At 44.3% G+C, this 13419-nt stretch overlaps 1 protein-coding gene across 27 annotated transcripts in view; it reads right to left on the minus strand.

Moving 5' to 3' along the window:
- Positions 1-5416: 5416 nt before the first annotated feature.
- Positions 5417-13419, minus strand: part of LDLRAD4 (low density lipoprotein receptor class A domain containing 4) — a 434322-nt gene continuing 426319 nt past the window's right edge. For all 27 annotated transcript variants that reach the window (XM_055368377.2, XM_019014006.4, XM_019014004.4 and 24 more), the window contains one exon: positions 5417-13023. In XM_055368377.2, the coding sequence (XP_055224352.1) occupies positions 12493-13023 (531 nt within the window). In that variant the 3' untranslated portion in view covers positions 5417-12492. The remainder of the gene's footprint in view (positions 13024-13419) is intronic.

Raw genomic sequence — 13419 nt, forward strand, 5'->3', positions numbered from 1 at the left:
GGATGCATCCAGGGCTGCTTCAGGACTGAGCTAGGCAAATGAAGAGAATGGTGAGTGACAGTGTCCAGATCCATGTGTGCTTTCCCTGAATCCTTCAGACAAGGAAAGCCAGAGGAAAGGAGGAAGGGCAGGAGAGGGTGTGGGGGAAGCAAGGCAAGAAGCCAAATGATTTTGAACCATTTATTCTCCTTAGGCCCTTCTGGGTTTTCACATTTTGTTACAAAGGCTATAATAAACACCGCCCCCACTGCAGTGTGCTTCATTAAAACAACAACTGTATAACTAAAGTAATGAAGTAGAAGAAACAGATGTAATTTATTTATTTTTAATTTTATTTTTTTGAGATGGAGGTTTTTTTTTTTTTTTGCAGTTGCAAGATTTAATAGAGTGAAAACAGAGCTCCCATACAAACAGAGGGGACCCAAAGGGGGTAGCCATTGCCGGCTTGAATGCCTGGGTTTATATCCTGATCATTGTCCCTCCCTCGTGCTCTCAGGCGATAGATGATTGGCTATTTCTTTACCTCCTGTTTTAGCCTAATTAGCATTTTAGTGAGCTGTCTTTACTCCCTGATTGGTTGGGTGTGAGCTAAGTTGCAAGCCCCATGTTTAAAGGTGGATGCGGTCACCTTCCCAGCTAGGCTTAGGGATTCTTAGCCTAGGAAATCCAGCTAGTCCTGTCTCTCAGTCCCCCCTCTCAACAGGAAAACCCAAGTGCTGTTGGGGAGGTTGGCCAATGACCACTCTAACTGCTTCCTGCTGAATTGGGGCATGGTAGGGGTCGTGCAGTTGAGATTTCCTCAGGAGGGGTGCCTTTGATGTCATCAACATCGGAGCATGGGCTAACAGGCCGGTCCAGGGGTCCACGGTGGATCTTAGTCATGGACTGCATCTGGGACTCCATTTGAAGAACTATTTGTAGTTTTACAGCTTCGATTCTGGAAGAGACAAACTTAACAAGGAGGTTAAAGATACAGGGATTGAAATGTATAGCCTGCAGTGCAGGGGATTATGTTTTTGGCACACTTCACAGGCCCTGACTATCTGCTTGATATTTTTGAAAAAGCTTGGTCCAGTAAATAATAATTTGGCCATCTGATGGGTGTTATCAAGGCCTAAGTGAAAGGTTTGGTGAAGGGTTTTAAGTAATTTCCATTGGTTAGCTGCAGGCAAAAGTATTTTTCCTTCGGTGGCTAGCCATCCTGAGGGGAGGAAACTATGTCCTCGTGAGGTTCCCCATTCTATTTCTCCTGCTGAGTACTGGGGCTTGGTTTCCCAGAGGGGATTACCCCATACTAGGGGTCCTTCTATAAGCATTTCTAATGGAGGGTCCTGCCTTGCGGCTCTTTTGGCTTCAATATCCACTTGGTGGTTCCCTTCTATTTCTCTTTCCTTTCCCTTCTGATGACCCCAGCAGTGTAAGACTGCCACCTCTTTAGGTTTCTGTACAGCCAATAATAATCTCCTAATGGCTTTCTGATGATTGATAGGTGTTCCCTCAGAAGTTAGGAATGCCCTTTTTGAGATGGAGTTTCATTCTTGTTGCCCAGGCTGGAGTGCAATGGCACCATCTCGGCTCACTGCAAACTCTCCCTCCCGGGTTCAAGTGATGCTTCTGCCTCAGCCTCCCGAGTAGCTGGGCTTACAGGCGCCCGCCACCATGCCTGGCTAATTTTTGTATTTTTTGTAGAGACAGGGTTTCACCATGTTGGCCAGGCTGATCTCAAACTCATGGAAAGGAAGTTCTGGGCCCAGTGACTTGGTCTTTGCCTTGTCACTCGGTGTTCTAAGCCCCTGTGGTACTCATTGCTGGGCATAAAACTCAGCACCTGTTCATTTCACTGGGATTTTTTTTGTTGTTGTTGGTTGGTTGGTTTTGAGATGGAGTCTCCTCTGTTGCCCAGGCTGGAGTGCAATGGCATGATCTCGGCTCACTGCAACCTGCATTTCCCGGGTTCAAGCGATTCTCGTGCCTCAGCCTCCTGAGTAGTTGGGATTACAGGTACCCGCAATCATGCCCGGCTAAGTTTTATATTTTTGTAGAGATGGGGTTTCACCATGTTGGCCAGGGTGGTCTCGAACTCCTGACCTCAGGTGATCTGCCCCCCTCGGCCTCCCAGAGTGCTGTGATTATTTCATTGAGATTTTAAGCTGCAGCCATTTAGTGTGGAGGGCATTCCAAAGGCAAAGGGCATTTACAAATCTGTTGTATTCAGGCAAAAAAATTTTAAATTAAATCTCGCACATGAAAGTTGTTTGTTTTGTGTTTTTGAAACGGAGTCTTGCTCTGTCACTGAGGCTGGAGTGCAGTGGCATGATCTCAGCTCACTGCAACCTCCACCTCCCGGGTTCAAGTGATTCTCCTGCCTCAGCCTCCCAAGTAGCTGGGACTACAAGCGTGTGCCACCACGCCCGGCTAACTTTTTGTATTTTTAGTAGAGACGGGGCTTCACCGTGTTTGCCAGGATGGTCTCGATCTCCTAACCTTGTGATCCGCCAGCCTTGGCCTCCCAAAGTGCTGGGATTACAGGCGTGAGCCACCACGCCCAGCCTAGAACAAGAAAGTTTTAGCGATAACAGCCATGGTTCATGAGGAGCCCCACATGTCAGGCCCTATGGCGTGCACATTCCTTGGGTCTTCACAACTGTCCTGCCAGGTAAGTATCGCTGTTGCTGTTCTATAGATGAGACTTTAAAACCTGTCAGGGACATTAATTAATTTGAGATGAAGCTAATATTCGGACCACCCAGGTCTATTAAGATTCAAAGCCTGTGCTGCCCTTTAACTGTAAGCGGGAAATATTCAAGGAGCCAGGTCACCTGGGAATCCCACGCCAACTACAGCGCCTCACCTACTGCCCTGAAGCCCTGGCCCCCGGGCCTGCGTGGAGTGGCTTGCTCTAGGTGCTGGTGTAGGTTGCCAGAACGTTTTGTGCTTATAGATGACTGGTAACAGTGGAGACAAATGCAACTCTGTAAATGAAAATGGCTTCATAAGCAGGGAAAGTGATATAAGAGCCGCTATATACAGCTGCATTTTTTTTTAGAATAATAAAAAAAAATGTATGTGCTTACTAGTAAGTCCTTTTGAAAGTATTTTTAGTCACCACTCTGCTATGTTCAAAAACTGAGCTTTTGCACTTCTGATTTTTTTAGCATGAAAGGGTAAAGTTGGGTGAATGAGGTTTGCATTAGTAAGGCAAAAGCTAGAGTCTTGACAGAAACATGACATTAAGACTTTTGGGAAGCTGTTTTAAAATGTGTGTTTGAATTAGAATCCATTCAAACAAAACATCAAGGCAGTGTAGTGAAGGAAATCTAATTAGAATGTTATCAGCAACAGACTCATACGCTGTGCACATGTCATCATGGGAGAGCAGAATAGGGGCTTTATTCCATGGCCCACTCTGGGTGGGTCTCTGGAAGGTTCCAAGGGATTATTTCAAGCATGCCTTTCTGGCAGTCCCCCTGGCCGTGGGGAGAGGGCAACAAGGTGAGTGTGTGGCCAGGTGGATTCTGCTCAGCTGTTGACACTTCTGTTTGCAAAACAAATGACTAAAATAAGTGGGTGAAAGAAAGCCAGGAATTGCTTAGCTTCAGAAGTTGGAGGGGTTTGGGAACAGTCAGGTGGCACTGAAGTACAATGGAGAACCCAAATTCACGAGCTTTGGAGCATTAAGGAGGCCCAGGGCAGGGTGGTGTCGAGACCATCGTCAAGGAGGGGGGTTCAGACAGAAGGCAATGGTGTGGGCATTGGACATAGCGCTTGCCCTCTCTCGCTGCCATCTGCCCTCCACCCCCGCCCGTTCTCTCTGTCGCTTGGTCTGCACTGTCTCTGAGGCATCTGAGCCGGGTGCTTCTTGGCTCCCACACTTCAGCTCCAGCCAGAGCGGGCGGTTCCTTTGTGCACCAGCAGTTTCCAAGCACTTCCAAGCCTTTGTTTTTCTGTCTCAGGTATTTTGCTGAAGCCTTCTGAGCTTGCTCAGTCTACAGCCAGGGTGGCTGGGAAGATGAACCTGTAAGGGCACTCCTCAGCAGTGGGCAGATGAGATGTCCCAGCCTCCTGTCCTTCAGAGGCACAGCCTGCATGGTTTCTCGAGTGTGGTTGAACCCCTTGGCCCATAGTGGGAACTAGCTCAGCATACACCTTTTGTATTTTCTCTCTCCTCTCTCATTTGCCTGTTTCCTCTGCTAACAGTTCCCACATCCTTGGCTCTGAGACAGCTTCTAAAGTGACAGCTGGTACAGCCTCCCAGGGACAGTGGGGGAGAGAGGAGCCCTGTGTCTCCGTTGTGAGAAGCCAGTCCCAGGTTTTACTGGATTTGCTGCTTAAGGTCTGCATAAGCAGGGATCCCAAGGCTGGATTCCCCTCATTCCTTCTGTGCAGAGCTGTCTGCAGGAACAAAGTTTGCATAGTTGTTAGCGTTAGCAAATTTGGGGGGTATCTTTAATATTTCTCTAATGGTTTGCTAAATTCAGAGATTACAGAATTTATTCCAGAGTGTGGTGCGGTTAATTAGTGACTATTTGCTGTCTGACAGGAAATAAACTTTCCTATTGCTCTCTTCCTTCTTATAGCTCTCTTCAAATCCCCTTTCCAAAATAATCTTAAAGAATTTAATTCAGAATCCAAAATGGATGTACCATTAGAATTTAGGGCCCATACCAGAATTTGGGGCCCATACCATTTTGAATAGTATTTTCAAAATTTCAGTTTCCATTTGCTCATTATAAGTACATAGAAATGCAAAAATAAATTGCATATCCTGCAACCATGCTAAATCCACTTTAGTAGTTTGGTAGATCGTGTGGGGTTTTATGCACACACAGTCATCATCTGTGAACCCATATTCTTATTTAGAGCATAGAGATAATACTATTCTAGTCTCTCGGTGTAGGAAATTTAGAGCCTCTCTGTTGTTACATTATCACTGACTAGAGACCTCCAATGCCAAGGAGTTTAAAACACACACTGAGGGGGTCTGTTCCATTGTGGAATAGTTGTCATTGTTAGGAATCTTGTTCATATTTTGGGCTGAGCATTTCGGTTTTGTGTGACAGCCACCCAAAGACTTTGAGGTGTCTAGAAAGTCCTCCCTGGGCGCCTCAGGCGGGGTGAGCAGTTTCTCTGGGGACTCCTTGCATGAGGGGACCTGATGACTGTCTGAATGACCTGTGTAGAACCCAGCATTGGGAAACGAATCATGATCTGACCAGAATTGCTTCTAGTAGAATATGAAGTAGTGATTTTTTTGAAAAGTCAGAGTGACTACAAGCTGAGTGGGAAGTTTAGCTAGGGAGCCACAGGAAGTATTTCTTTGAGACAGGTCTTAAAACACACAGCATTTTCCCCATGCATGTGCCTTGTTGCTGAAAGACAAAGAAAAAACAAAACAAAAACCCAAGGGACAAATGTATGCTGCTGATTATTTTTAATGATTTTGTGCTATGGTTTGACCACAGCATTAAGAACAAGCAGAAAAATCTGATTTCATAACTAACAAACAGCACTTAGAGCAACATCTTTCTTTAAAAGTATTGCAATTACAGACCTTAGGTCTAAGAACTACACCATTGCTCAGGTAAAAGAGGCAGATACGTGACAGGTGGAAATCTTTTTCTGTATATAACTGGGAATTATGTTGAAAAGTAAGCACGAATGTTTGTTAAAAAAGACTTTAATGACTTTTGATTATCATAGCTCACAAACAACTATTGAAAAGTTCAAATACAGTTGTACTTTTTTAGTAGATTGCTTTATAATAAAAATTAAATGAACTAAATGCTGTGAATAGTATTGTACATATTTTAAAATAGCCTTAAACTAGACAAGTATACAATTAGCATGATTTTTGAAAGCTATGAAATGAAAAATAGCAACATAACAACAAGCACATTAAAATGAACCAGTATCATTAACAGTAAAGTTTAAGCCTCAATTCGTCCTGTAGAAAGGAAGCAATGATGTGGTAACAAATGTTAGTACCTCTGAGTCTAGAACATTCTCATGCTCAACAGTTCTCCCACAAGGTTGAACCTGGGGGGTGGGAGCTTTGTTTCTGACAACAATGAGCCTCAGTTCTTAATGCTGAATCCCAAGGGGTGCACCCTACGGTATACGATGGAAACAACACGTGGGTCTAGACACGCAGGATCCACAACAACAAGAGTGTCAACTTTTTACGGCCCTTTCAAACAGATACTAAAAGGGCTGACTTTTAATCCATTCAGCATTAAGGGTTGCATTGTAGAGTCAATTTCAGTTTAAGGATAATCGGTCATTTGTTTCCTGGATGTTAGGGGTATGATTATAGAATCTGACATTTTCAAAGTCAGAGCATACACCATGGAGCAAATAAAAACTTTGGAATTTATTAGACTCTACTCTGGTGGCAGAATAAGCTGATAATATGGGTCAGATGGGCAAAATTCCACGAACTGCTCTTATGGACAACACTCGAAAGGATGCCCACACCCAAGATTCAACCGTGGTTTTAGTGAACATGGTGTTATAAACTTTTCTTGTTCTTTTGTTTTAAAATTAGGGTATTTGAAGATAAATGCAGACACTAAAAACTAAGCTGGAAGAGAGATGTAACAATATACAATTCAAAACGTAATTTCTAACTGATAGCAAAACCGAGTTTGCTTTTTGGGTCAGGATTATGATGGGACATGAATGGGAATGGATGAGAGGTCCTTCACTTGGCTGGCTGACAGCCAAGTCTCTTCTAGTGCTAACCCATAACTAAACACTTTTTCTAAGAACAGGGTCTTCTTGTAAGTGGATTTGTTTTTCCTGAGGTATTCTTTCCCTACAATCTCTACTGTTACTTCATTGGCTCCACAGCTTCAGTTTGTAAAAGAAAAAGGCACAGAGAGACTTGGACACAGACGGTCACAGATGCCTCTGGAGCTGAACAAAGTCCTCTGCTGCAGGCTGATTTACTTATTCCTCTGACACAGTTTCTGCAACAACAAAAATGTGCACTTTTCACTGTTGCCTGACACCTTCGTGATGCTACAGCAGGAGATAGATGCAGGAGATTATAAAGCAAGTTGAAAAACAACATTTTTCTGACTCAAATATAACTAACACTGGTCCAGCTGAGCATTACTAAAATGATTAAAATAAGAAGCGTCTAGTGGCAACCAAAAAGCTGTGGGATTTTTTAAAAAGTATTTTCTTTAAAGTGTTTTCACAGCAAAGATGCAACTTTCCATTGCTATATATACGCTGGTCATAAACTGTTGCTTGTTTGTTCACACTTCTTTCTCTTGTGTTATAATATTGATATTTAATAGGAAAATAAACTACATAGACTTTAATCTGTATGCATCCATTTGCAAATTTCCTTACAAAAGAGGACAAAGCACATAGGCATTCACAAATTCTATGCCATTTCTGTTAAAATTGGTATCATCTATACACTATATTACAGTATTAACAACTTTTTGTTCTACCCATTGGGTAGGATATGTGCATAATATATTCAACTTATATACAGCACCTTACACATAAAAACATAAGAAAAGACAGACAACTGAAAAAAGCACCATTTTAAGTGAGGCACAACAAAGGTGGGAGCATCAAGTGCAGGAGGGGGCGGCTTGGTTCCTATATCTGCTGAACTCAGAACATGAGGCACCTTAGTTGCTGAAAAACTGACATGCAGATCTCTGACATGATAGGGGTATATCTACATATATATAATGTGCACGGATAGTGTATATATAATCTCTATAGCTCTAACCCTCTCCCGCATTACACAAAAACAAGGACAAGCAGAGGGAAGAAAGAAAAGGATGAAGGAAGACATTGCTTTCTTAGCAAGACATTCCTACACTCAGACAGCAGCTTCCTAATACATCCAGTTCGGGAAGCAGCAGCAGCAGCAGCAGCAGCAAATGACTGTCTGACCCTGGCAGTAACATAAAAACTCTGCAAAGGACACAGCGTGCTGGGTAATAAAGAATGCTGAAATCTTGGTTCCTAAAAAATGTAGACCACTGCGAGGCTAAGAGTGCTTTCCATTGTCTGTTCACATCTCTGTGATCTGTGGAGGTGCTGGCAGCTGGCGGTGGTGGAAATGGTGAACGGTAAGCCACGCAGCTGCTGAGAACTAGCATTTAGGATCTGGGCTGGAAGCAACATTTTTAAATTTGTGACTTTCCTCGCACCAAGAAGGGGAAGTTCTCCCTTTGCCCACCTGTCATTCAATTGTCCTTTCACCTCAGTAGGCCAAGCACGCGGCATTCTTGGTCAGTGTGAGCAGGAGAGCAAAGGGCAGGCTGTGGGGCATGTTCGTGGCATGAAGGCTTGGCTCCAAGCACTGGCTCTAATCACTTAAGCAAGCAACACAAAAGTTAACAGAAACCAAGTATCTTTCCCAGTTTTTTCTTTCATACACTGCTGAGCTTTGGAAAATTTTAAAAAAATGAATGGTACACAAAGTTAATGTTGCCATTCTAAGTAGCAAAATTCAATAAACAAGCAGTGCAGCAAGCCCCCGAGATGGGGGCGCATCCAGTCATGGCTGCATGGGGGGCCGGGCTCCCTGCGCCCACAGCAGAATGTCTCTGAACCTGCCAGTGACCAACGCCATGAGCCAGTCCTTTGAGGGAGGGCTTGGGACTGGGTGCTGTGTGTCTCTGTACTAGCAATCAGTATCTGGCCTGAAGACATATTTGAAGTGCTCTGCACCAGAGCCTTCCTAAAAAGAAGAGCCACTGGATGGAAGATAGAGGATGGCCCCTGTCAGAGAAGGGAACTGTTGGTTCAGAGAGGAAGGCAGGGATTTGGATGGATTCTTCTAGGTCAGAGAAGATTTCTAAAAGTGCTTCCTTTTGAGCCTTTCTCATTCTTATGAAGATGAAATAAAGGTGAAAGAGATCAAACGGAGATACGTAGAAGTTCAAGAAGTCCTCGCCTGGGTACAAAATTCCTCTGCTGGTGTCAGGAGGCCTCCCCCATTTACTGTTGGCCCCTATTTCCTGCCTCATAAGTTTGAGCCAAAATTAGTGAATGGAAATGCAGTCCTCACGATAAATCTTTTAAAAATTCTCTTCTGCTCTCTTGGGATTTCTTGTGGTTTGGGTGTGTGTCCATGTGTTTACGTGTTGGGGGGGGGAGGTGAGGACATGCTTGTCAAGCTTCTGTATTAGTAAATTTTGGACACCAAAAATAGATGAACTTGAAATACATAATTTGCTTCATGAAATCTCTTTTCCATTAAGGATTGCATCAGTATTTAAAGAGAATGCTAGAGTTTCTGAAAAAGCAAATGTATGCTGGAAGATTGTGTTCTTATAGATGAGATTCAAGATGCCTTGGGTCTCCTACACCGGGAACAAGGGACAAAAGTCAGCGGTATGCCCAGGAGTGTTCATTCCCACCAAATGTTCTTCCTAACAATGCAATCCACACTTTGCTGGAATAATCTAAGATTATAAACCTATCAATCATTGATTGCCCAAATCACTGGTTACTAAACTGGACCCATGGGTTCTATAAGCTAAAAAAAGCGTTCTTGAAAGAACAATAGGCCCCACTGTGTAAGCTGTATCTTCCCAATCGCTACTCTTTCAACGCCACGCTAGCCATGAGGTGACACGGTATGAACAGGTCAGCCACAACCTTCAAAAGAGCTACTGATCTAAATCACCTTTTCCTTCTGCTGAAGGGAAATTGACCATCAATTCATGTTATGACCTTGGCTTTTAAACTAATTCATTACAGAGCCCCAGCCTCGAAGACCTTTCAAAGTCATGGTTTGATATGTATGTGTCTTTAAATAACTATTTAACAAAGGCAATTCTCTAGGGTGGTTGAATGGGAGGAGCCTCTGTCTTGAAAGATGATTAAAGGTATCTGAATTATGTAATTATCTCGCCAATACTGTGGACATGTGCAAAACATTCATATACTCACAGTTACTAAGGAATTCACAAGTCTCTGCTCTGAGCCCCTTCCTGAGGCAAGTAGAGAAGTAAGGACTGTGAAGCCATTTGAGAGCTAGAGCTGTGGGGTGCATCTCCTGCTTCACCAAAACTGCAGGTGAGAACTGAAATGATGGAATCACTCACCTTGCCTCCGCATCTGTGGGCACACCTGACCAAGAATCCACTGCAAGTCCCTGCCAGCAGGGCCCGATGGGAACACGGGCTCCTCATCTTTGCCTGACAGAGGAAGAGAGGCTAATCTGGAGAGCCAGTGAACCTTCAGGGTGTCTCCAGGGTTGGGGAGGGTCCTTCTGGCCCCAAGCCAATCTCTGCCCTGAGAGCTGGTTTCTCTCCAGCAGAGGGCTTCCAAGTGTCACTGGAACAAGACTGAATCCAGTCTCAGAACCTCCACTGTGACTCTCAACTGTGTATACTTCCACAAAGGGTTGTAAGCATGAGCTGACAACTGGTGCCTGTGTTTTTCCTCTCTCCTTTTAAGAGTTGGACTAGTTCTGTGGATGTTACTGTGTGCAAAGGATGAATGTAATGGAAATTCCAATCCTCAAAACAAACAAACAAAAACCAGTGACCTATCTACAGAGGTAAGAAGCAGAAGGGAACAGACTAGGATCAGACAACTCTTGGGGTTTGGAACAGTCTCTCCAGTTACAGCACAGAGCCACCGCACCGACGGATCACCTTCGAGACCCACAGACAGACACAAACACACACACGCGGATTTGGCTTTAAAGCTGCATAGATGGGAGTCATGGAATCATCATTCCAGCTCATCTTGTTATGTGAAGAGGCCACAGAGGCCCACCCTCCACATGGCAGACTGTACTGCAGATAAGCCCTTCTCCACGCGCAGTGTCTGCTAAACGTGTTGGCTGCTGCTCTTATAAAAGCCGGTGCTTACATCTGCAGAAGAAAGTTATTTTTTTTCATTGTATATAAGAATGAATATTTGTAAATATCAGGAATATTAAAACTAACAATATTTAAAATTAGTTTTCTAGTTGCATTTTAACTGCATGTTGTGCTTTTTACCAGGTGCTCTTCAGTCACTTGCCCCCTCCACTGTTCTCTGACTGTCCAGTTCTTGCCTTCAGTACAAAAGCTGGCCTGGGGAAGGGTTTGGTAGAATCCTGCGGGAATTTGGGTAGGTTTTGAGCACTGCATTCCTTTAAGAGTGCTATGCTAATACTAGTGACATACAATAACCCACAATGGCTTATTACCACGATCAGCAACATGGCATTCTTCCGTCTTTTCTAGGGGCTTCCAAAGCATAAGAAACCACCACCCACACCACTCCCACACGAAGTTCTGGGTAGGCTGGATGTGGGGTGGCTGCTGGGAGCCTCCTGTGAACTGAGCAGCCCTGCAGAACTGAACTAAGCTGTCGAGGAACGGGGAGAGGCAATGGGAATATACTGAGGAGTCACATATTTCAACAGTATGCAGAATAACCACCTTGCATTTTAAACAATTTATTGCATAAAATAAGGTATGTATTTGAATATATTTCATGCTATAATGAAAAAAATCTAAATTACTGAAGAAATTGCACTGCTGGAGGATGAAGGCAGCACTGCATGATACTGGATCCATAAATGCATGTGTTCATTTTCTCATAAACTATGCAGCCTAAGATTAGCAGAGTAACTCAAAATAACAAGTCAGAAACGCTGGAACTTAATCTTCCCTATCTTATCTTCCATCCAAAAGTCTCCAAAAGCTTCAGCGATGCACTGCTATTTGATGCAAACTCCTGCAACAATGACTTTTTTGATTTACATAAGTTGGTAAAATGTTAGGCTACGTCCCCAAATATCTTTTCTTGGATGCTTCTGGGGACCACTCCAGGATATTCCTTGGGCCTGATTACAATCCACAGGTGAAAAGACAACATACAGAACTTCACGTAAAACAGTTCCCTTGTAAATATTTTCAACATTAAGATAGTGCAACTTTTAAAACACATCATCACAACACAAAGGAGCTCCTTGCACTCATCTAACTTCTCCACTTTATACCTTGGCACACAACACAGGAATTTTGATTCATATTTTTAAAACAAAATAAAAGTTCCACACCTTAGGAGAAAAAGCGAACTGGCTGGTTCTTCTCCACAATAATATATAATAATGCTTCCTTCTTTATTCAGTTAATTATAAAACACGCCATTCTGGCCTCATTTATCTGCAAAGTCTCCTTTCACAATTAAATAAATCAAATACCTCTGTGGGTTTTATTTCATGATATCTTCAAAGCATCCCGTTCTCTGTTTTCCCCTGCCCACACCCCCATCCCAACCCCTGTCCCCAAATAAACACTGTTTGCGGTCAGACCAGATGGAAGTTTGTATCATTTCAGTCTAGTTTGCATGCAATTCCCCTAAAAGGAATCAGAAACAAAGACCGTGTTTGCTCATTTGGTTTTACTTATTTGTACCATGTGAAACTGAACAACACTGTGCGCAGGAGGGGCCCAGCGGCCGCTTCCCTTCTTGGTTTCTTTCTCCAGCTGAAGTGCACGTTGGAAGGAATCAGACCAGGTTCCCAGGCTTCCTATCTTTGCCTTTGATGGGTACTATTGTGCTCTCTGCATTGTTCTGCTGAAACTGCAGTCTGCTGCCCCTGTGTGTGTTGCTGCGCTGGTGATGGAGGAAAGAGGCACCTGGGTGGTGGCCCATCACCTCGCTGTATGTGGGGGGCGGCCCCTCCATCCTCCCATTACTGCTGCAGGTGCTTGCACTGATGCCCGAGTTGCTGCTGGGTGGGCATGGGCCCCCGCTATACATAGCAATGTCTATCAAATCACTGTCAAATATGGTTCGGTTGGGTGGGGCCCTCACGGACTCTCGGTTGAGTTCCATCTGCTGTTCAGGGTCCCGGAGCTGCAGGGTGCAGGGCCCCTGGTAAGGAGGTGGCTCTTCACCGTCGGACAGGGAGATGGTGGGAGGAAGATCAATCTCGTGCTGCACATAGGGGTAGGTGGGCTGGAAGCGGCTGAAGCGATCCCTCTGGATGAAGGATGGCGCTGTGAACCTGTCCCTGGACCGCGGGGCATGCATGATCTGGAAGAAAAAGAGGAGAGGCTTGAAGACGGTTTGAGCGCACTGATGACCATAAATGTGTTAGAATCAAGGAAAGTTACGCTTGGTCTGTGTTCCTACCAGTTTGAACACCATCTCCCAGGAAAAAACAAAAACAAAAACAAAAAAACAGGAAAATCCAATTCCAGAAAAAAAAGTGTACTTTTCTGATTCCTTATGACAGACCACTCACCTTGCCAAATCCCAGCGCATCCAGGAGGGCTGAGCAATGGAGAGCTGTGGGTAATGGAAAGCTTGGGCTCCTGGGAGTTTCTGTGCGTGCTACGTGTGCATTTTCCCCTTGGAAACAGAACACACTAGGAACTCCAAGAGTCACAGGGCGAAGAGCACCGTGGCCTGCACTTGGATCTGGTCACC

Source organism: Gorilla gorilla, chromosome 17, assembly GCF_029281585.2.
Source record: "Gorilla gorilla gorilla isolate KB3781 chromosome 17, NHGRI_mGorGor1-v2.1_pri, whole genome shotgun sequence".
NCBI classification, from domain to species: Eukaryota; Metazoa; Chordata; class Mammalia; order Primates; family Hominidae; genus Gorilla; species Gorilla gorilla.